Source organism: Trichomycterus rosablanca, chromosome 9, assembly GCF_030014385.1.
Source record: "Trichomycterus rosablanca isolate fTriRos1 chromosome 9, fTriRos1.hap1, whole genome shotgun sequence".
Classification (NCBI taxonomy): Eukaryota; Metazoa; Chordata; class Actinopteri; order Siluriformes; family Trichomycteridae; genus Trichomycterus; species Trichomycterus rosablanca.
Genome location: NC_085996.1, coordinates 30063482 through 30089025, shown reverse-complemented (window position 1 = coordinate 30089025; position 25544 = coordinate 30063482). Strand labels below are relative to the sequence as shown.

At 38.5% G+C, this 25544-nt stretch overlaps 1 protein-coding gene across 3 annotated transcripts in view; it reads right to left on the bottom strand.

Annotated features, from left to right (window-relative positions):
* Positions 1-635: 635 nt before the first annotated feature.
* The window catches only part of rtn1b (reticulon 1b), a 46867-nt gene continuing 21958 nt past the window's right edge, over positions 636-25544 (bottom strand). Inside the window, exons 3-9 of one of the 3 annotated variants that reach the window (XM_063002205.1) lie at positions 24759-25535; positions 4049-4256; positions 3824-3962; positions 2772-2841; positions 2621-2667; positions 2450-2508; positions 636-1645 (exon numbers count right to left, since the gene is read on the bottom strand). In XM_063002205.1, the coding sequence (XP_062858275.1) occupies positions 1603-1645; positions 2450-2508; positions 2621-2667; positions 2772-2841; positions 3824-3962; positions 4049-4256; positions 24759-25535 (1343 nt within the window). In that variant the 3' untranslated portion in view covers positions 636-1602. Of the gene's footprint in view, positions 1646-2449; positions 2509-2620; positions 2668-2771; positions 2842-3823; positions 3963-4048; positions 4257-12409; positions 12457-13078; positions 13246-24758; positions 25536-25544 lie in introns of those variants that run through there. The other 2 variants (XM_063002206.1, XM_063002207.1) reach the window with 2 other exon arrangements.

The following is a 25544-nucleotide window of genomic DNA, read 5'->3' as shown; positions in this document are numbered from 1 at the left end:
ATGGTATAAAATGAACATACAAATTGTTAAAATGATTCAGTTCTAGGTAGGTTTTCACCTTCTTGATGCCTTTTCCTTCTGAACATCCCACCACAAACCACTTGTATGACAGCATTTCAGGAGGAATTAAATGTGTTGTGAAGGTAAATTTCAGTCAAACTTACTACTGTTTTAATTTTTATTGAATATGTTGTTACCAATTTTCTTCTCAAAGCATTTTAACCTAAATATGAGAATACACATGTATTTATTTGCAGGAGACTAGACAAATCAAAATAGCAAATTCACATAATGATATGTTTTTGGGGGTGGGGAGACAGCTGAAACTAGACATTTGAAGAATTTGCATACAAAATGTATACAAACAGTACACAAATATCTGTGTGCTTCAGTTAATTTTCACAATTTTAATTGAAAAAAATGACAGTTTTTCCCCCCATTATTGAAGCCAATTACCACCCACTTGCTAAATCTTTCCTGCTAGTTTGATAAGGTAAGATCTAGCTAAATGTTTACTGTTCTTTTCCTCATACATACGTGCACAGACACTCATAATGAAATCAGTTATGTTCTTTTGACTCCTTGCCACAGATGACTGCGCTTAAGAACCTTTTAAATAAAACTCAAGGACAACATACATTTAAGAACATTTATTTCTCGCATTCAGCATTGAGTACATTTTAAGTGCAAATAGTTAAGAGTCCATGGCTAAGAAGAACTACACTCAACATGATACAAAGATGGACACAATCACCAAGCTGGCATTTTACTCTCTTTACTCGCTTTTTACTCCTCTTCTGTCACTCTAGTTTATTTGCATTTTATTCCAAAGAAGCTAGACGACGGTACCTAAAACCAAGTCTCTGTAGTTCCTGTAACAAATTGTATATATAAAAACACTGCGAGTTAACATAGCTAATCAGAACACTTCTAAATAGCGGCTGTTTTCTTACACAAAGAAGGTAAACCTTGGCATGTCCACGCAGCTAGCTGATAGCTATATTTAAGTGTATATGTTTCAGATATACTGAGATATGAGAGGACCCACCCAACGCAGAGACAAAAGCTGCTTTTGGACTTGAAGATATTTACACGAGAACACTAAAGTTGAAGAGATTATTTACACACTACAGAGAAGCCCAGAGCAAAAGAAACCAGAGGAAAAGAAATGCATCAGCACTTACAGACTCTTGACTTCATGCACTTAATAAGCAACACAAAAACACACATCTTTTCTTTTGGTTTTGTTTTTTGTTACAACTCATTCCTATATTCCATTGTTGTTGTTTTTTTATTTGAATTAGTATTTTATGTTAACCTAACTAGAGTTTAGTGCTTGAGTGACGGCACATTTTGTCTTTTTTTCTTGATGGTTACTGTGCGAGGTTGGAACTTACTTCTCTGAACGGCTTGGTTGCTGCTTTAGACACCACAGTGTGCACAAAGTAGAACTATGCTCCAGTAACTTGTACATTTGTGTGTATCTGTACATGTGTGTAAATATGTATGTTGAGAAACCCTTGGACCAATGAGAAGCTCTCCCTGTAATAAAGGATAGCGTGGTCAGGGTCTCCTTGCATTCCTCACTGGCTCTTGGTGGCTTTACTCAGGCTTTCGTTTTGACCCTGGTATCTTCTCCTGGATCCTGTAGAATCAAACACAATTTTAGCCACTATAAATATGCAAATTAGCACGTTTAAAGGGCAAGAGGTGGGTCTGAATGCAAGTGCAGGTCACTTTATTTACAAAGGTTTTCAAAACACAATCCAATAAACGTAGTCTGAAACAAGCAAATGGTCGAGCGATCGGCAAACAACTATAACACAGACTAGGCACGAGTCCTTAACAGTAAACTACCAACAAGATCATAGCCACTTAATCGGTATAACAAAAAAAATGCTACGATACTTTGCAGAACAAAAACAAAGGAACTTTAATAGGCAATGGACACGGGGCAAACTCGAAACAGGTAAAATCAACACTTTTTCATTTATTTGTATTGCAGACCAGTGGTAACAGAAAAGTAGAAAAGCATGTGTTATGGTGTGAGTTTTTACTGACAAGTCACAAGTTGGGTAATATGTGATCCCAATTTGTTCCTTTTGCTTTTCATGTGTTTGGAAGAAGAAGGAAATTCTATGCTATAACCTTAATATTTACATCTTTATATCACATTCAAATCTGTAAATATTAATCATGTAACATTAATCAAATGTGATATTTTTTCCTGTTGTACCTGATATAACTGTGATGCAATATGTCATTTATTCATACATTTTCTCTAACTGCTTTATCCTGGTCATGGTTAGGATGGGTCTGATGCCACATAAAAACACCATTCCATTGCAGGACACCACAGATTTTCTCATTTATTTAGTTGCTTACACCTATAAGCAATTTAGAGTTGCCAGTTCACCTTCTGCATATAAAAACATGACAAAAAACTTACTTTCCAACCACCTGGTTTACTTGAGTCCTTACTAGCCCCAAATACTGGTCAATCTGTGCCTGGATACAAGAAATTAAATAAGAGAGACACACAGAGATAAAAGATTGTAGCGAAAGCTCACTAGAACAGAATTGTCAATAAGACTAATATACAAGTATGGGTGATGTTTACCTGGTATTTCTCATACACCACTGGCATGGAGAACATGGACACAACAGCTGCAATAGAGAAGAGAAAGAGTCCAGTCAAAACAAATCTGTAAACTATTTTAAAAAGATAAATGTAAGTTTTACTTGAAAAGTTAATTCAATTAAGGTCTGACCCATAATGAGAAGAGTGAGGCCATTGAAGAGAGCTCCCACGTAGGTCAACAGCCACATTAGCACTGCAAACTGAGCAATGAAAAAATATGTTAGCTAGTTTATGCAACAAGCCAAAATTTCCAGTATGCAACTAGAGCCATCTTCATGGAGAACTGCAATGGGAAAGTTTTGACATGCCATTTGTTAGGTGCAGCCTACAGGATGTTAAATACAGGAACAGAACCAGATCATAATGGCTCTGTGGTTAGCGCTATCTGCAGGAAAATGGAAAAGGTTGTAAAATGGTACGCTCAGCTTAATGGTCAAAAAGGCCAGCACCAGTGGGTGGAACCTTTATACATTTATGTGCCATATAGTATGGTTTTGTCGCATACTTAATAATATACTGCATACTACTACAGGGACCAGTATGCAGTATACAGTATGTACTAGGTGATTTCAAACATGGATATGTATACATTTATACAGATGTTTAATTTGTGTCCAAAAACTGTTCTATATTTAAGCTGTTAACCTGGCAACCTGGCTGTAATTTGGGATGCATCCCTATACTTTGTAGTGTACTACTAATGTACCACTGATGCACTAATTTGACCTACTGTTTACTACAGTTTTTTTTTTAACAAGATGCAGATTGAAAATCTAGTATTCATATCTTTCATTCAGTTTATTTAGTTCAGCCTTTTGCTACCTGGTTAGCTATTACGGCACAATGACATGGCAGAATTTCTAATTTATGTCTAATTATTTAGAAAAATACTGGAATTTTGATTAGGGCAAAGAAACAGTGCCAACAGCGACAGTCAGTGTGGTGTAGCTGGGTAAGGAATGTCACACAGCAAATTCTCATCCTTTAACCATTTGTTAGGAGTGCTTTCATGCCAGTAAGTGAATTGGCTATTGCTCCTGGGTGTAAGTAAGTAAATAAATACTGTCTAGTGCTGTGAACACTGTGTATAATTTACTGTTATTACTGTATAAATTACTGTAACAGGCAAAATTTTTGTGACATAAATTAATCGTGCATTATCTTTTATTTTCTTTATAGTACCTTCAGTGAATCCACCAGGTCCTGCACTAGGAAGAGCCTGCGCAGTTCCTTCAGGATGCTGTTGATGTAGTTCTGGGCCTTCTCAGCATAACTCTGCATCTGATCCTGCGACAGTGACATCTCCATCTCCAGATATGACCTGCACATGGATACAGGAGCAATCAGTCTCCACAAATGATTACGTGTTAATACACAGAAAACACACACAGACAGCGCAAGTCCTACTTGAAGGGATGTCCCTCGTCTGTCTTCTGCACGGCCTGCAGGACGGACTTGTAGACTCTAAAGCTGATGGTGGCGGAGAGTGCAGCCAGGCCGAGGTAAGCTACCACACTGACAACACTGAACTGAGTCAGAGAGAAGAGCAGCAGCAGCACACTGCTGAACACTAGGCCGGTCTGCTTCACGTCCCGCCAGTACAACAACTCCATTGCTACAGACAAAGAGGTAGACAAAAAAGAGAGCAAGTAAATTACTCACTGTCTTGTCCAGTGCAAAAAGTGTTTACAGGTACAGCTCACAGTAGTGTAGGTGCAAGGTTTAGCCAGGTTGGACCAAGCGCTACCCTGATCAGGATAAATTGGTTGGTGAAAATGAATAAATGATAGTTAATATTAACCATTTCAGTAAATTACATACTAATTGCTGTACCCCAGAGTGATCCTAATTCAAAAAATGTAAACAGCAGATTCAGGCATCATTCATTTATTTTTTTTCACTAACTGCTTTATACCAGTCAGAGCCATGTTGAGTTTGGTGCCCCCATAAAACACTGGTTGCAAGTCAGGAATATCACCAAGTCATTTCAGGGCAACACACAGTTACATAAATGTATTCGTTTACACCTAGGGGCAGTTAAAGATGGCAATCCATCTTCTGAATGTGTTGAGAGTTTGGGGGAAAGCGGAATCCCTGAAGAAAACCTGCTGTGTAGCACCAAGATTATAAGTTGCACCCCCATGCCCTCTGTAAACATTTTTTATATGTATTTTTAAGTTACTAAGGTTAAAAGTAGAAAACATTAAACATTAAAACATCAAAATAAACATTAATTTGACTAACCTAATTACCCCAATTTAACCTAATTTAGTAACTGTCAGTTCCCATAACCTAGTTTAATTTCTTCCTTCACCGGATGCACTTGTCACTGCACTATCAGTTCCTGTCCCAAGCCCAGATAAAAATAGGAAGGTTGTTGTGTCAGGAAGGGCACTGTCTTAAAAAAACTGTGCCATGTCTGGTATGCAGACCGGATCGCTCTGGTGACCCCTAAATACAGGAGCAGCCAAAAAAACTAAGCAAAAATGTTTTGATATTAAGTAATCTACACTGCTGTTACATCAAAAAATAGACTAAAGAACCACACTAAGTGAATCAGTATAAAACATTTACAAGTCAGAGCTAGCATCACAGTAAGAAGGCCTACATTTTTATTTCCACCCTACTTCTTCATTTATTTCTTATATATCTATTTTGTCCATCACCCTCCCTCTTGCACCGTGAACAGGAGCCGAATTCTTGCTGAAGAACAGCACAGTGGCCATGGCAACAGACCAGGAACCAGGTGCTCAGAGCTTTTATTATGCTCATTATTTTTTATTACATTACATGGCATTCAGGTAAATCCCATGAAGCCGATTAATAAGAAATTATTTATTTACAAAAGAACGACAGCAGTGCAGTGAGGGTGTGGAAAAAACAGCCAAACTTACAGAGCTGAAGTAGCTCCATGTATGAGCATGTCCATTAGTGTATTAATTTGTTGTCTCCCACCCCAATTTACTCTCCTTCTGTTATAGATATAATATTCTAGAAAAATATTTATTCCCCAACTTTTTTCCACAAAATTATCACTTTCTGCAATGTTGTGTAACGTGGCTGGGAAATTTAAGTTAATTAATTAAAGCTAATTAGACGCATTTTATTAGTAAACACAGAATTAATACATTTCAGTAGTTTATTAGCATGTAATTTTCTTGTTTAACACTTGGTTAAGCCATGATAAGTCATAAGTTTTAATTTTGCACTTGGAGCAGTTGTTCCCTGTACAAAAGCCTTTATGACCTTATCAGAAATACCCCTATTGTGCTACATATTTACATTAGTTTTTGTGCTAGATGAAATCAGGAGCATTAAAAGCTAGCAGCTTTAAAATTCCCCACAATGGGATCATTCAGGGTTGCACATGCTCCCTTGTGTGTACAACAACAGGGTGTGGTCGAGGCACTATAATGTAATAAACAGGCAGCAGTAGATCTAAACACAGATGACTAATGTCTAATATTTATAAAGGCTTTGTTTCAGTCAGTACTTAACAGATACAAATATTCCATTACAATTCATAAATCAAACCAATATAACTGATATATATATAACAGACAAATATTGATAATATTTGTCTGTTATATATTTATACTGATAAATATAACACACAAAGTAAACCACCTGCAGATGGTGAACCAGTGTACATATACAAACATTAAAAAAAAAAACCAAACTCATTGTTAACCAGACATGGATATGTTGTTATTGATTACCAATTTTTAAAAATTGGCACAAATGTGCAAGGTAAAACATGTCTGCTATGAGTGGTCCTTGGTTGCCACAGAAACAAGAGAGGTGGGTGCAATGAAGTGTGCGCTGATGCAGTTTCCATAGCAACCATGTCCCCCTGCCTCTCTCTCCCCCTCACACACACAGAGATGACAGGTCTGCCAGACAGAGCACTGATGAAGTGAGGGGGAAGGGAAGGATCAGAAAGAATACAATAAGAAATGGAAAGCACAAGCAGAAACAGGGATGATGCTAGGCTAGCATCAATGCTAGCATTCTGCTTGGAACTATAGCATCACTATGCATTAAAGGCATTTAGCAGATGATACAAGCATCCTACAACTGTAGGCGATTACATTGCAAGCAATTAAGGTTTAAAGGTCTTGCTCAGAGGTACATGAATGGCAACTTGGCTTGATGGGACTTGAAACAACAACCTTTTGCTTACTAGTAGTACTGTAAATGCTCAGCCACCACTTATACACAGCTGAGCATTATTGTTTTCTTGTAAAGACCAAGTTAACCAATGAACAACTGGTACAAAATATGTCCTGAACCACACAGTAAAAAACACATTATTTTACCCATACCTATGTCTAAACCACTAAGTAAACCAAGCTATGTAAATGAAGTGATCACTCATAGCTAATTAAGTATAAATTATTATTCACAAGAAATAGTAATGTGTGCTCCTGAGTTCATTGTACAGTTAAAGGAATTAAAAGCTGTAGGTGGATTATTGGTATTAAACAGCACTTCCTTTACTGGAGGCTCGTCTATCAGTGCATTGTTGGTGTTGGTGTATGTTGGATTAAGATTATTCTGTTCTTCAAAGTTTGACAAACTTAATTCATCATCTGTGATGTGTTTCCCAGAAAGGTATTCAAAAGTATGGTGGAATTTTTTTTTTTACACATTTATTAGATACTTTGGTTTTATTAATAATAAAATTTGTTATGAAAAGTTTTTTGTTTAATTATTTATTATTTATTTATATATTTTATTTTTTCATATTCATTTATATTTTATATTAATTATTTTAATTTTTAATTTATTATCATTCAATATTTTATATTTTTTGATTGATTTTAACTACATTCAAAAATAATAATATCTGGTAAAAATTTGGATCAGTGTTGCTGTACATTATACCCAGACAACATCTATAAATAGCACACTGATTTGCATGCTCTCTCCTTTGCTTTGCGGGTTTTCCTTCACCTCCCTAAAACCAGCATAAGGTTAATTGGCCTGTTTTGGCTTGTTTGTATGAATGGGTAAGTATGTTGTACTCTCTGAATGATTGGCGTGTGTTCCTGCCTTGCAGTGTTTTCAACACTGATCAGGGTGAAGTGGTCAGTCTGGGTAAATGAATAATTATACTGCTTTGCAACAGTAACCTTGTCCACTCATTTTGCCTATTCTTTAGTTGTTAAAATATATATAAGACACTGTCTGTACTTTTGGGGGGCTTCTGGGTAAATCCTTCAAATACTAACTACACAGCTTAGTGACTAGCTAAAGTTTTTAAACATCAAAATACTTTAATCAAATCAGCAAAATGTTCAGTATAATTTCTCCTTTAATAACACTTTTATTGAGCTTCAAACCTTGTGCAGCACTTGACCCGGCTTGAGCTAAAATAGGTAGGCTGCTTTTAACAGTTTTGCTATGCAGATTTATGTTCACTCGTGCAAGCATTGCTTTCTACAATGGAAGCAGACCAGCCCAATATCCCTGTCAGAGGTGAAGCACACATGCTTTTAAAAGAGCACCAGGTACTTCTTTGGATGACTTAAATCATACACAAGCAACATGAAGGACAACAGGATTGTCCAGGTTGCAGAGCTTAGTGATCAAATCTAAGGATTCATAGAAATAAATATCACAGACAAATTAAAATGCAAAATGCAAAGGCATTTACTATTGTTGCTTTGCAAACCTAATGCAAGACACTTGATTATTCATTCAAAACGGAATCCTAATTCCCTCCCTCTTTAAAGTGTCTCTAGACTAGAAGCATTATAATTAATTAGGTCAGTATCTCAACCAAACTATGACTTCATAATGCTCCTCCTAACTGGGAGTTGGGCCTAACTAAGTCCAGCAGCCAAATGCAGTCAGTAAACAGCTTACTTGTGAAATCTCACCCGCAGATCTCTCATATAACACATATATAGTTGCCCCTAGTACCTACACACAACTAATTTACTGTAAAATAGTCAAGATTTATTCATTTGAAAACAGACCTCAGTTATAAATTGCTATAAATCCACACTGACATCCGCACAATCTATGTGAACTCTTAGCCAAAAGCATAATTTACATTATACCTGCAGGTTTATTATTATTATTATTATTATTATTTTAACACAGCGTTAAAAGACCCCACCCACTTATTCCGGGCATCCCACCCCAACAGACACGATGGCCAATTATTGTCTGCTGCAGGCACTGCAAATTGTGCCTGCTAAATTGTCTAATAAAAATGATCACTTTTTTTTAAAACAACATAGATTCTCTCATTTGTAAGTAGTGAGTGCCAAGTACTAATGTGTTACATGAGATCCGAGGATAACATTTTCCAAGGAAGCTGTTCATGTTGCCTGGGTCACAGTAAAAATCATGACATCAATTAATGTGGATTGCTTGAAAAAAGTTTGAAAGACCCTGCATTAAGACAGGGTTTGATGAGTTTAGTGTAGGGAAACTCCAGTGGCCTGTCAGAGCACTGAGCTTGATTCTATTGCCATGTGTTTTCACTAACACTGAGCGTAGTCACAGTGGTGCCACAACATATGTCTATAACAAGATGTTTAAACTGGTATTACATAGTAATGTATGCAGACAGATACAGAGCTGGAGTCTTTCAGAATAAAAAGATCAATCAGAAGGTTCCTGCTTGAGTTCTAGGTTAGTGATTCCCAGTGGAAATCTACATTTAACCAAATTGGGTGAATTTAGCAAGGGCCAGACAGTGTTTGATGTCTAATCTGATCTAATTTCTTCCTAGATTGGAAATTGGTGACTGCTGTCTTCTTCTACTCCTTTCACTTGAACCCACTGGCCTAGTAACATGCCTCAGGTGGATGAATGAGATTAGCAGTGAATCCCATGACAGTCATGTCCATCTGCTGTGCCATTTTTGGGAGTTTTTCTATATATTATGATTTCTTCCTCTCAGACTTGCCATGTTTTTTTTTTTGCTGGCAAACCTGGTCCTCTGTGAAACGGTGATACCGGGCTGCTTGGTAGGGTCCGGTTTTCTGCTGGTGTGCAATGACAGCACAAATCTCTTTTTAAGAACTCATGACAGAACCACCATGAGTCGATGTGACGTGCCCCCACCCGTGAACCTATGTTATGGATGGGCTGTGCCTTTTGGTGTGGCTGGGGGTTCTGAGGGTTCGCTATCATTCCTCCTTTTTGAGAACTGAGTTAATATAGACAAACCAGTTCTCAGTTCTGCACTATCCCTGTTCTATCCACTTTCTCCGTTATGGGCTGTTTGTTTTTGTGCTTTTCATTTGTTACTTTGTTTCTGTTCTTTTTTTATGTTGGTCAAACATCTTGCACTTGCACTCTTTCATATTTGCAGGTGCGGCGCTTCACCTCACACTTCGCACTTGCGAGGTGAGACCGGCCCACGCACTGGTCTTCCCCTTGCTGCAATAAATATTCTCACCTTGACATTTTAGACTCTTACACTAACAAGAGCTTCTGCAGTGTTTAAAAACATTTTATTCTTATATTTTATTTATAACATGCTTTACCAAAAATAATTTATACTTTTTAAATTGTATTATGTTCATAATGTTTTGCACTGTTTCAGTCATATGATTTTACTTTGATATTATGTTAAAACACAATAAAACCAACCATACCTGTCACTGAAAGAATATGGCTTTTCCTTATAGGCCTGAATCCTCTCATGGTTTCTTCCATGCAGGTTAGGAAGTTTTTTTTTCTTGTCACTATTCCCTTATGTTTGCTTATTTGGGGTGGAGATATGTATCTATGTAAAGCTGCTATAAAAGTGCTATATAAATAAAATCTAAATAAAACATTCAAAATATATTAAAAAGTCACTGTTGTTTAAAAGGAATAAAAAAATAGGGTGGTCGAAGTCTCATGATGAATTGGTGGCCTGTCCTTTTTCCATATGTATAATGTAAGATGTTTTTACTTTTCAGGATCTTGTTTCTCAGCCAAGATGGCTTCCTAAACCACAGGTTGTTCTAGAAAGCTTTCCTCAGCAAAAATGCTGATCTAAGGGCTGGCACCACCTCACTGCTGAGGTTTCTCTTCCAGAAGCACATAATCGATACACTGAGGACAATGACATCAGCAGTTCATGGTGGTATGTAAGATGAGGCGAAACATTTCAATACATTTCAATACATTTCAACACAAACGTCTAGATTTTCGACACATGAAAATTGTATGGACGGACAGTTTGTCACATGGTAGGAAGCATCTTTACCAACAGGCCTGTAAATGATCAAATGCTTTGTTTTTGTACGATTAACTCTGTAGAGTAAATTCAGTGAGAAAGCAGGCTGAGTCCAGACAAGAACTGCACACAACTGACAACTGTCTACAATGCCAACAGGTGGAAAATATGAAAATATACTGATATGAACATATGATATGAAAATACATTGTTATGACTAAACCCACAGTGTTTTACTGCAGTGAATAATTTAGTCATTCATTCAGTCATTGTATGGATAAGGATATAGGTGTGGACGGTAAAAACTGTATCTTGGACTTTTTCAGTCAACAAAATACATAAAGCAGCCTGCAAAACAAGGTAATATGAAAACAGCGTCAGGTGCAAGGTAAATCACAGACATATATTAATACGTTCCATAGTACCTTATTTGGTTGTCAGATGTGGTACATTGTTTAAAGCTGTAATCTTTATAAACCTCTTTAATAGGTTACGAGATGCTTTTGTAACCTTATGAAATCATTAAATTTGACAATAATCCATGATGGTGTGCGATGTAAGTCTGATATGGCATATGATGTAAGTGTAATACATCACAGATCTGATATATTTCAACATCATGTAGATTATAATGAGTCTGGTGAAATGTAATGCTCCTGATTTGGACTTGATTGCTTTAAGAAAATGAAAGCAAAAGCTTACAATGTCAGCTCTGCTATCAGCAGATACACAGACGATAATTTGGCTGTGTGTCTGTGGGGGGGTGCTGGCACAAGGGTGGCCTCTGCTGACCGGTCGGGGCGCCTGCACAGGGAGAGGCTGATCACGGATTACAGTCCGTGTGCTCTGTGAGACCCTGGTCCTGGCAGGTGAAAAAAGTGATCTGGCTGTGCGTGCCAAAGAGGCCGTGTGACAGCCTCGGCCCTCCTCAAAGGGCGGTGGCAGTGACGAGAAAAGCTCCAATTGGTCACGACTGGATTGGGAGGAAAAACAATAAAGAATTGACGAAAAGGAAAGCAAGAGCCAATGTGTGCTGTCAGTGTTATAGAACGTTGACTTGCTGTCAAACTTGTCAAATTGTAGTCAACCAGCCATAGTATAGGCGGACAAAGGTACTTTGTGGCATGCTGTTAAAATAATAGTAAATAATTAAAGCTACCTTCACCCAGCTATTGATTTTCCTATAAGAGCACAACCAGTGATAATTTATTCCTTATGTGTGGCACTGATGATAAACAGTCCACTTTCCAGCAGTATTGCTAATAAGAATTCACAAAAAAAACCAATAGATTTTCTTAATTCTCACTTCCTGCTCACTGTTCAAAAGAAAATGAGAAATATTAATGTAGAAAACTGTTAAGAAGTCAAAGTATTAAAAATAAAAGCTACTAATTAAATTCGGTTCTCATACACGATGCACATGGAACTAGCAGCAAGCAACTGAAGCACACATGCCTTACCAGAAAATTACAAGCAAACCAAGGAAAAAAAAAAAAAAAACACAACCAAAACTAGTCCTTACTAATAACAATGACCTCCTTCTCTTTGTTATATTGAGGGATACAACCATAAGCAGTTACCTGTACGATTCATTTTCTCTTCCAATTTTTCTTCCAGCCAGCCAGGCAGGAAAAAAAACAACTACAAACAAAAGCTTCTGCACACTGGTTTACGAGCTCAAACCACCAGCTGTCTACGGCAACAAAGGGACTGCAAATTTGCCAATGGAGGCCCGAGCGCTAGAGCTGTGTGCAAATGAGGCTGCCATAGGTAGCCACACCCCGAACTTCCACAATCGCACAGTCGCGGTTGGTGTTAAACATGGCAGCCTGCCAGACACAAAGCAGCATGAGCAGCACGGAATACAAATGTGGTTAATAAGAAGTCGGCAAGCGTGATGGCAAGCGAGAAATGTGCTGAAAGCAAAGGGATGTACAGATAGAACGAAAATAGAAAACAGGATAAAAAGGGCGTGTCTGGCTGTCTCAGACCCCCCTCTTTTGATCGCCTGGAGGCTCGCTATGGCGGCCTTGACGCAGATATAACACAAAAATGCAAGCATACATACATACATACATACATTGTATATTAAACAGTGTGTCTAATCTCATCTCTTTTCTCTTTGTTCAATCAGCCAATCAGAATCTGTGCATGCATCCTCATCCTCTCCATCCTTCTAGAAACCCTTAACCCTATGCATCCCTGCATCACAGCATCTTAATATCTGTCTCACATGCACTGGCATTTACCCTGGAATTTCCAGTTGCTCCAGAAGCCCTCCATTTTGGTGGAGTCTGCGGCTGCCGTGGTGCTCTGCATGCTCTGCTGCGTGAGAGAAGGAACTGATGCTCAGCTACTGCTAACGGCTAACACTCTGCTGATGATGATTCTGCTGCTGCTTCACTGCACAGCTCTCTCTCTCTTTCTCTCTCTCTGTAGCTTTCTCCCTCTCTCTCCCACCCTCTCTACCTCTCTCCCCCACCGCACACTGGTGGATGTATGACCCATATGGGTAGGGGATAAATAGAGGAGGGGGCCAGGGATGAACTGAGTAGGAATGCTGCCGACTAGTGGAGATAAAATGAAGGGTGCATTAAAATAATAGTAACGATTAAATAAGACAAGGGAGTGGCTGTGACGCACTTCACTCAAAGCCTCAAAATAAGCAAATTCCCCAAAATGACAGTGTTAAGCTGCTGTATGTACATTTTGACACATCAGATTAGAAAAAAACACAGTAAATAAGTCACAGAAAACGAACAGTGGCAGAAATGTATTAAAATAAGGCATCTATTAAAATAAATACCCCATTTGGCCAAAAGTATGTGAACACCTGTCCTAATTATTGATTGGCATTAAAGAGTTTTAACAATTTTGGAATGAATAGGAATGTCCACGGTGGCTTAGTGGGTAGCACTGTCGCCTCACAGCAAGAAGGTCCTGGGTTCGATCCCCAGGTGGGGCGGTCCGGGTCCTTTCACACATCACATCACTCCAGTTCTAAAATCTCTACACTGGCTTCCGGTTAGTTACAGAATAGAATTTAAAGTGCTGCTACTGGTCTATAAATCACTGAATGGGTTCGGCCCAGAATACATCTCAGATATGTTTAGAGAATATAAACCTAGTAGATCTCTTAGATCCATGGACTCAGGTCAGCTAGTTGAGCTCAGAGTCCAAACTAAACATGGTGAAGCAGCATTTAGCTGTTGGGCTGCATATAACTGGAACAGACTGCCAGGAGATATTAGATGTTCCGCAAATGTAGAAATGTTTAAATCCAGGTTAAAAACTTTTCTTTTTTCTTGTGCCCATGATTGAGCTCGAAATTTTTGCTATTACCCTATTTCTTTTAGTTTTTCATGCTCTTAATAATTCTTTTTATAGAGTAGTGTACATTCTAAATTGTAGTGTATATTTTACTATATTTTCTTTTAGTTTTCATGTTTTAATTGCTTATCTCTCGTTTTAATTTCGTATTTCCCAAATTGTAGGGTATATTTTACAATATTTTCTTTTAATTTTTCATGTTCTTAATTTTTATCTCTCTTGTTTGAATTTCATGTTGTCTTAATTGTAACTAAATGTTTGCAAGAAGTCTTTCTGAGGTTCTAGATCTCAGGAATGTTTTAATGCTTTTAATTTTTCCTTATGTAAAGCACTTTGAATTGCCACTGTGTATGAAAGGTGCTATACAAATAAACTTGCCTTGCCTTGCCTTGCCTTTCTGTGCGGAGTTTGCATGTTCTCCCCGTCTCCACGTGGGTTTCCTCTGGGTGCTCCGGTTTCCTCCCACAGTCCAAAAACATGCCACCAGGCTAATTGGAAACACTGAATTGTCCTATAGATACCTAGCCGCTAGATGCACAAACCAGCTTTATCTTGTTTACTTGTTTAGAGCTTGGTCGATCACTCACCGGTGGATCAAGTAGCTGGTGCTAGTGGTAACTCAGCTCCTCTCCTTCAGTGATTATGCCCCATGGCTACCCGTTTTTCCTGGTGATCACTGGAGGTAGTAGAGGTTATACGCCTGTGTGGTGATCGCCTTTTTCTGTTTCGCCTTGCACTTGCTGAGGGTACTAATGATTATACCCCTGTAGGTCAATCACATGGTGTATCGGTTCTTCTTGTGTGTCTCTTTTACCGCTTTGAGCTGCAACATAGTATTTGGTTTCTGGTTGTTTCTTTTATTTCTGGCCATTTATGAATTTATTTATGTTTTTTTTTTTCTTTTCTGAGCCTTTGGTGGATCCTCCTTTCATACCCAATCAAGATTCCACCACGCTTTTTAACAATTTTGGAATGAACAGGAATTTCAATTGCAAGTCAGGCCTTCTTATCTAATGATAAAGTCTTACCACACAAATGCTCCTTGACTAAATGGGCACAAGGTCCCACAGACACACTCCAAAAGCATCTTTACATTTTAAAACAAGCTGTCAATCAAACCACTCTGCTATGATAGGACCAGGAATATGAGTTATGGAAATAGTTGGGCACAAAGAGGTTAATATGTGAGATGCTCATGTTTAATAACAGGACTGTAGGTTTTGAGTTGTGTTATGTGTGTGTGTGGTTTTGGTATTAGCGTGTACAGCAATTCATTTCCTCTTAAAGAGCCTTTCCTTCAGTAAAAGCCACTGATGTTTACAGTTCTGTCTCTGGTCATGCATCTGAACCACAATGCTACAGTACTGTTCTACTGTGGTAAAAAAATCCTGCAAATATCTCAGCCCAGGTTTTTTAAACACTACAGTATTTTGCGGCACTGGTTATTTACGATTATTAAAACTGTCAGCGTGTGGTGAATGGGACCAAGGTGACATTATACAGGGTATGGAGAATGAGTCAGCATTCTGCGTTAGCTTTTTTGTAGGGCACATGAGGACAAGCATATAAACAAATCTATCAAGGCTATATTAATCTGTGGTACTGGTATTTTGTTTGATTATTCAACATGCTATACTGCCTCTGAACTTAATTACAGTACTGTTCCAGCAGCTACATTTAATTAATAATAAATTTACCATGACATTACAGTTTGGGACTGTCAAAATAAATGTAAAAAAATTATAGAAAATTTGAGTTTTGAAACAGGGACGGCATGGTGGCTAAGTGGGTAGCACTGTTGCCTCACAGCAAGAAGGTCCTGGGTTTGATCCCCAGGTGGGGTGGTCCAAGTCCTTTCTGTGCGGAGTTTGCATGTTCTCCCTGTGTCTGCGTGGGTTTTCTCTGGGCGCTCCGGTTTCCTCCCACAGTCCAAAAACATGCAGTCAGGTTGATTGGAGACACTGAATTGCCTTATAGGTGAATGGGTGTGTGTGTGTGTCTGCCCTGCGATGGCCCTGCGATGAACTTCAGTTTACTGGTTCACACAGAAAGAAGCCACTCAAAGGCACTGGGCTTACGGTTACAGAGTTAGTTTTCTCTGTGTTTTTAGCTAATCATTCTTTTAACTTAATCAAAAAAGTTAAACTGTCAAAATAAAAGTGAAAGAATTATAGAAAGTTACACTGTTTTGAAACATTCCACAACAAGCAGGTGAATTAATAACAGGTGAGGAAATCTTCAATGGATTTAAAAGGAGGATCCACCAAAGGCTCAGTCTTTCCAAGCAAAGATTGGCTGTGGCTCAACACTTTGTGTCAAATTTACATTTATGCCATTTAGCAGACGCTTTCATCCAATGCAGCTTACAATAGCACTTGAAGCAGTTGAAGACTAAGGTCCTTGCGCCGGTGCTCAACAGTGGTAATTTGATGGTGGTGGTAGTGGTGATGTGGCCTGAAAATTGCAAAATGATTTAGGTCTTTTACCATCTACTGCACATATTATTGTGAAAAGATTCAGGGACTCTCAGTCCATGTAGGGCAAAACCAATTCAACCAAACCACTGTTGAATGTGTGTGACGTATTAGCCTTCAGACAGCATTGCATAAGAAAACATCATGAAAACAAACATATAGCCACATGATGTAACAAGATTTGCTTCATCGAAAAAATGCCACTTGTTACACAATGAGAAATTTTAAGTTCAGTTCTATGCAGAAATGCTTCTGAGTGCTGTGGAACCAAACTAATCTCAGATAGCAGATGGCAGACTGCAATAGAATTACTGGCCCTCTACCATGCTGCCATCTGTTACTGGGATTTTGGGAGCAATGGCAAATTAATTATAAACACAAAACCACTACATTTGACACAAAACATACTTGTTAATAGCTTACTTAAGTTACGCTTACTGACATAAAATACAAGTTAAAATCAGAAATAAAAATGTAAATCCTTCTGTGGTCAGAAATGTAAAAAAGCTTTCATTCAACACTAAAAATAAACGGATGCTTGTGTGACATTAGTATCCAGTACCAATTTAATAATAAAACATTTTTTGTGGTACTTCAATAACATAATAGTGTCTTTATCAAGCCACAAAACCCAAACAACTGTACTAGCAAAATAAACTGACCACAATATAGAGGTAGTAATAAAACAGTTTGGTATCTTTACTATTTTTTTTTTTAAGTTTGTACTGTTGGATAAACAGCTAATTACAAAACTGTTTGCCTCTTTGCCTCTGTGACCATGATTCTTTAAAATAAATTTGCTCATAAATCATAAGTAGTCAATAAATCCAGTAAACTTTAATTTACTGGTTTACACATAAAGAAGCCACTTAGTGTCAGTGACACTTCACCTAATGTCACAGACTGGGTTTTCACTGCGTCTTTAGCTAATTATTAATTCATTCATTCATTTTTCTTTTTTATTGTTTTACCACTGAGGAAAAAGGGCAGTTGTAGCGTAGTGGTTAAGGTACTGGACTAGTAAGCAGAAGGTCGCTGGTTCAAAACCCCACCACTGCCAGGTTGCCACTGTTGGGCCTCTGAAAAAGGCCCTTAACCCTCAGTTGTTTAGACTGTAAGTCGCTTTGGATAAAAGCATCTGCTAAATTCCGTAAATGTAAAAAGGTTCAAATGCAGAATGTGATTGTGATCAGTGCATTAAACCGTCCCACAACTTCCTGCTTGGACACCAAATTTTAAAAGTCCAATTGAGTGTTTTTATGGCTATTCAAAAACATACAAAATTATTTATTACTCTACTTAAATTATTTTAAGTACATTTCCAGTACAAGTGGTACTTTTAAGGTTTGCAAACAGCGAAATTGATGCGCTATTGAGCCCTCTGCTGGCTGAAATGGGACTGTACACCCTCACATCCTCAAGTTTAGCCATCCGCAAGCAGGCTTGCTGCAGGACTGCTGCACCACACCCAACATGCATCTCGGTTCACCTTTAGATACAAATACACGTGCACAACCACGTTCAACTGAGCAAATACAATACCACAAACAGCACCTAGAAACATTTTCTTTTTCAGTGAACACAGCTGATTACTTTTCTGCAGCATATTCAGGGCTGCTTTGCTGACTTACAATATTTGATGGGACCATGAATTCTGCCCTTTATCAGAAAATCCTCAATCAATAAGTTTGTGACCTAAAGTTCAAGCCCAGTTGGTTTATGCAACAGGACAATGATCCGAAGCACCTGAGCAAGTCCACCTCTGAATGGCTCAAAAGAAACAAAATTAAGGTTTTTGGTGATTGCTGTGGCAACTGTGGGGTCTCACTTCAAAATGTTTTGTGCCATTTATTTGCTACTTTGTTTTCGTTATTTTGGTCACCACTTATTTTCCCTTATTCCTTGTTTGTGGCTTTTTACTTACAGTATAATTCTAGCTTGGTCGAGCATCCTGCACATTGGATTCATTTTCAATTCTAGCAGGTGTGCGGCTACACTTGGGGCTTCAGTGGCAGAGCACAACCTGCCCCATTACAATTCAAAAAAATAACATAAAATAAAAACTATAATATAATCAGGATAAATGTTGTTTGGGTAGATTAGGCAATAATTTAAATTGGACTATTTAGGGTTTGAGTGTCACTATGTTTATAGACAACTGCTAAAATAGAGTAATTCTTACTATAGCCACAATACAACTGTTTAGTTTGTTAAGGTTGGTAAGGTTGATGTTAAATATTTTAATTACATTGGTTTGTTAAAAAGAAACACATTTACACCCATGTTCTAAAATATATGGAGAGAGTGTGTAGCACAATTTATAGCACTAAATAATAAAATATGTTCATAATACACACCAGAATAGAGTGTGGGTATGGCAGATTTACAAAACAAATATTCCTGCAGAAAGTACTGAAACTATTTTTATTGAATCAATGACATGTTAGCTTTTAATAGTTTAGGTTAAGTACACTTCTCTTCCAGAAAATGAATCACTGTTTGGTCAGTCAGCTGGTAGGTGTAACTGCTCATAGACGTATCATTAGCTGGACAGATTAAAATAATGATTACTTCTACACAGAATGTATATTTATCAAACAAAGTCCAGCAAATCCAAAGTACATAAACACTCCACTTTAATATTTAAAAAGGAAAGCAAGCTAATTGTTTTAGAACTAGATCTTCCACTCTCCATAAGGTAAGATGTTGGATTTGTCACAATTCAAATGTCATTTTTTTAAAATAAGTAATTTAGTCTAAATGTTTCAAATTAAATAATGTTGTCATGAGTGCATTAACATTTGTAGCTTTATGCATCACATTTCAGGTCTTGAGAAACAGTCACAATGGTTCATGCAGCTGAATTAATCATACTTGTTTTCAGCATTGCTTCAGTCACTTGTGGTAAGTTTCAGGAATAAGGCCAAGCAGTTTCAGATTATTGATAAAAAAAAATACACACTGGTTAAATTACATTAAATTCTGCCTATTTCTCTGAGTGACTTACAGAGACTACGATATATAACAAATATTTATAAAAGATAAAGAGTTATTCAAAACCTATATCAACCATATGAAAAAAGTAATTGCCCCACTCTAATGTACAGCACTTTAGTTGACACACGTCTTTTAAATGTGCTATAAAAATAAAGGTGACTTAACTTGACACTCTAAATACAATATTTTTAGCAGTAACAACTACAATCAAACATTTGCAATCATTTGAGATCTTTTACATTGCCGTGAAGAACTTTAGCCCATTCATCTTTAAAGAATTGTGTTAATTCTGCAACATTGGAGAATTTTAGAGCACAAACTGCCTATTTAAGGTCTTGTCTCAGCATCTCAATAGGATTCAAGTCAGGACTTTGACTTGGCCACTCCAAAATCTTAATCTTTTTATAATACCTCTTGTTTTACCTTACATTAGCTCATTTTTATACATTTGTGATCAAACAAACAAGGACATATGCAAACTATTATTATATGTATATTTTTCCACTCCTACTTGCCAGACTCTACTGCTACATGTTCATGTGCATGTTCAAATGATTGGGCGAGCTTTCATGGACGTTGCTTTAAATATGAATCCACTGAACTGGACTGGATTTCTGCTGAGGTAAACCTAACTCAAGTTTCACAATAATGTTTACAGTACCATGAACTCCAAGATATTTGTCATGTGCAAATTTGTTCCTTCAGGTTTATTTTCCTTTTTTTCTTTTCAGATTCACTGTTTATCTCAAGGAGCAAACTTAGTCTCAATACACAGTGATGATGAATATAGCTTTGTCAGGAATTTGTCAAGAAATCATAATCCAGGCTATCCTGAAACAGCATGGATTGGTCTCTCTTCTTGCCATGAAGTAAGCTATCTCAAAAAATGGGACTTAAACCTGAAGATTAGGTGATCTGATTGTTCATTCATTTTGTTTATTTCTTTTTTCTTGGTGAATACCAATGTGCTGGCCACGATTATGATTCCACCTACCACTATCTCTCCCTAGTTCTATTTAGTTTCCTTTTTGTTTTGGGCTATTCTCTTTGAGGAACAGCGCTGTGGCACAGGGGGTATTGCTGTCGCCTCACAGCAAGAAGTCATAGTCCTTTCTGTGTGGAGCTTGCATGGTCTCCTTGTGGCGTGTGGGTTTCCTCCGGGTGCTCCAGTTTCCTCCAAACACATACAGTCAGGCCAACTGGAGCTACTAAACATTGCCCTAAGTGTAGGTGGGTGTGTTTATGTCTGCCCTGCGGTGACCAATCCATCTTGTTGTTGGTCCTTTCACAAGTACCTTGTGGTTTCACAAGTATTTTGTGGAACTGGAAACTGACAGCAGCACATTTTTTAAATAAAAAAACAAAGGCCATACAGAGAGCTCTCTAGCTGCAATCTCAATTTAAATTTTCAGTTACTGGAAATGAATTTCAATAATTATTTTTTTACCAACAGCATTACCTGAACAATGATCTGTCAGTTATTGGCTAACCGCTTAATCATTACCATCCCTGATTTGTACCACAGTATTAAATAGTATTGTGTGGTTCAAGATTAACCTTCATCTATTTCTTTTAATTAAAATAGAGAGAGTGTTTTCTGAAAACCATAAGATTCATGCTTTAAGTCAATTCACTCAAGAGCTACAGCCACTAACATTGTTATAACCAAAGCTTATTTAGACTTCTGTAATCAAATAAGTGTGTATTTTATCATTCAGAGAGACAAATGGTTGTGGTCTGATGGCACCAGATTGATCTATACCAAGTGGAATCCTCTTGAACCCAGCTTTACACCAGGGGAGAGTTGTGTAAACATGAACTGGCCAAGTAAGTCATGTCCAGAACAGAGCTAATCCTAATTTCAAAGTTTATTTTTTGGCACTTACAAGGACATGATTGTCTCTCCCTTACAGGCCAAACCACATATGAGTTTAACTGGAATGACATTTCATGTGAAAAGAAGTATCCATTTGTCTGTGTCAAGGAGAAAAAGTACCAGCGCTAAAATCATTGCACTTTTTTTTTTTACCAAGACCATTAAAGCATTTGAAAATACTGCCAAAGTATGATTACTGTGTGAAAGAACAGTATAATGAAGTATTCTAATAAAGTCAACTGAAAATCAGTACATAGCATTGTTTGAAATTTTACTTTATTTCTTTTGTGTGGTAGTAGGCTAAACAGTAGCCTAGTGGTTAAAGTACTGGACTAGTAATCAAAAGGTCATTGTTTCAAGCCTCACCATTGCAAGGCCGTCACGGTCAGGACCCTAAGCAAGGCCCTTATCCCTCAATTGCTTAGACAATAAACACCTGTTAGTGGGTGGGATTTATTAGGCAGCAAGTGAACATTTTATCCTCAAAGTTGATGTGTTAGAAGCAGGAAAAATGGGCAAGCGTAAAGATTTTTTTAAAGGTTAAGTACATATCTTACACATATGATATATTTCAATAAAAACAGCTTTAAGGTTAAACAGTTTTTCATTGAGTCATGTTAAAATTGAACACATCACATCCCACACACACAAACTGAGGCATGAGGAGTCAGTTCTCCTCATTTAAACTTAAATTATGGGATGGGCAGTTGGCACAGATTACAGAATCATGTCCATCTGCCCTGCCACTACTGACCAGAGGAGTGCATGGTGCTGCAGATGACTGTCTGTTAATCAGTTTCCTTTAAATTCCTTTGAATTAAATTGCCATCCCATCAATCTAAATGAACCATAACGCCAAAGTGAAGCTTTTTAACCTTTGCGTGCCTGGATGGCAAGCAGCTGTTAACTGCCATGTATATGCCCTCCAGAGATGGTCAATAGAGTTTAAGTCTGTGATTTGGCTGGGCCCCTCAAGGACATTCAGAGGCTTGCCCTAAAGTGACTCGTGTTGTTTTGGTTGTATACTTTGGGTCATTGTCATGTTAAGAGGTGAACTGTCACCCCAGTCTAAGTCTGTGTGCACTCTGGAGTAGGTTTTCCTTAATGGTTGTCCATCCAACAGGTGCTCCCATCTCTGTACAGGATTTTGGGCTCTTTCTTACCTCCCTGACCAAGGCCCTACTTACTCGGATGTCTAATTTGGCCAAATCAAACACCCAAATTTACAGGAAAGGCCATTTCCTAAACTATTTGAAAGGCTTTCTCCAAACAAAGTTGATGGCATATATTTTTATCACTAATTTTAAATATGAAAAGTGTCTTCCGCTATTTGCTATTTAATTATAACACACAGTAAAAGTTGAAGTCTGCACTTCAGCAGGATGGGTTTTACCATCAAGAGCTTGGAGAATTTTTAAAGTTCCTTCCTGTTGTTCCAGCCAAATCTGAGAGCAGGGAGTAGCCATTTCAGCATAGTTATTTAATGTGTATTTTTAGAGTATCACAGAGCTTCGAGCCAGGAGTTGGCAGCATGGTGTAAAATAAAAAAAAACTTGGAGTACTTAAAGATTTTTGTATACAATGGCCCTTATTCATCAAAGTTGGTTAGAACACACACACACACACACACACACACACAGATTTAATCAGAATATCATTAAAACATTCAGTGGTTTGGTGGAAGTTAAAAATCAGCTTCAGCTGCCTGAAATGCACTAGTTCTTTTTTGCAATACATACACTTTATGGCCAAAAGTATTTGAACACCTGACCCCTTGAACACTCTGTGCAGACCACTGGAGTTTCTTTAAACCAAGCTTTTCTGCATGTCTTTATAGAGCTTGTTCATGCACAGGAGCCCAGTCATGCTCAGCCTTTATATAACTTATTATTTACACTGTTTGCAATTGTTGTGGGTGAAACACATGAATGTAATAATTAGTAAGGATGTCCTAATACTTTTTTCAATATAGTGTATAATTAGCAAATGACAAATTGCCATTCACTGTTACAGGCATGCCATTTCCTCGAAAAACATCCTCATTCACACAAATGAAGAAATGGTAAGTCTATAAAGGTGTTACACAGTTATTTCCACTTTAGATGAAAAAAGAAGGGAACTGAAGGACTGAAAAAATTCTACATTTCAGCAAAACTGAGTAAGAGATTCTTGCGTTTGCTGTCGCCAGAAATAAATGTCCTTTTTGGTTGCAACAGCTGTCAACCCAGCTTTGATGGGAAAATAAACCTGCAGTTTATCTGATGGTGACCAAAAAACATAGTTTGTCTTACTATGGTAATGGCCTACCATGATCCACTGAACAGACTAATAGCACCTAAAGTCTAACACAATGTGAGATTGAGTGACTACAAAGGCTAATGTACAGAAATCTTGGAGCCTTAATAAGTTGGGTTCACAACAAGTCGCAAAAGTGGACTAAAGCTGGTCTAATGGGCCACAGCAATAATAGCAATAATAATAAAAGGTCTAAAATTCTAAAACGAGGGCGCCCAGGTGGCACAATGGGATAATCTGCTAGCACATCAGCACCGAGATTCTGAGCTCCCGGGTTCGAGTCTTGGCTCTGCTACCGGTCGGCTGGGTGCCCTCTAGCAGGCGCAATTGGTTTATGCCTGCAGCAGACAAAATTGGCCTCCAGTCTGCTCGGTGGGAAGGACTGGACTAAGGGGTTGGATTATTAACTCTGTGTAAGGACGCCTGTACAGAAGTAGAGGAGCACAGAGATGGGCGTGGCTCTCCGTATGCAAAGACGACCTCATGCTCAAATCCATCGAGGAATGGGAGAATAAGAAGGGATTGGTGGACTGCGCACACATCAAAAAGAATACACCCTCCTTGAAAGCCGTCAGGGCCCCCAGAAGTAGATTGGTTACGCTAAATTAGGAGAAAAAGGGGGTAGAAAAAATACAAAATTCTACAACAGGGGACGCACTACCATGTGTGACAGGCTGCAAATGGCCCACAGGATGAGTACCCCTGCTATGGCATATAATTTCATCCAGTGACCACTCATGTCCGGTTGAGGGGGACATCATTTAAAGAGAAAACAACTCTCATCAATAGAGAAATGTTCCAATGGTTTGGATTTGCCCTTCCTCTTCATGGGACATGTAATCCCAAACCTTACTAGCAACACTATCAAAATCAGAGATTGGACTGTGTGACTATCATCTTTGGCATAGACTAGTTATATTAATTTCTTGTGTTATTAATGCTTGCAGAGGGACTTACCCTTCTCTTTGCCGATGCCCTGGAAGGTAGCAGGTGGTGTTGCATGTCTTGCAGAGCTTGAGCGTCTCCTCTCCCTGTTTCTCTCCTCAGGAGGTTCCTCCAGCTTTAGCTCAGGCATGACTCCACTGGGGGCTGAGGGCTTGGTGCTGGGAATAGGTTTCTCTTCCACCGCCTCACTTGGGGTTTTCTCTTTAGGAGCATTGGTCGGGACTTGAGTAGCTGCTGGAGGTACAGGGCTCACAGGAGGAGCGGCAATGGTCGTAGTTAAGGGCGATGGAGGCTCAGGGAGTTGAGACTCGGCTTTGCTCGTCTTTGTCTTGGAGTCCTGGGGGAACCTCTTGGGGCTTTCTTCTTCACAGGACTCCAGGGCCAACTCACTGTCCAGCTCGGCCTCTCGTTCCTCGCGCAGGATGCTGTACTGCATGGCCATATTGGGGGCAGCAGCAGAAGCAGAGACAGGAGCAGAGGGAGGAACATGAGCAGTAGTAGCTGGTTGAGTAGGGGCTGGTGCAGAGCTGCTGGTACTCTTGCTGAAGCTTATGTAGGCAGAGGTGGGAGCCAGTGGGCTTGTCTCCTCAGATACAAGCTCGATCTCTGAGTCACCTGAGTCACCACTGCTGGCATCGGTAACCTTGGCATACAGGGGAAGAGACGAGGTGATCTTATCCTCTACAGGACTCTGATCCGTGGGGGCTGTCTGAGAGAGTTCTTGAGAGAAACTCACTGTTTTTACTTCAGTAGTCTTGATCACAGGATCAGATGGGGAGTCGGACTCCTCTATAAAAA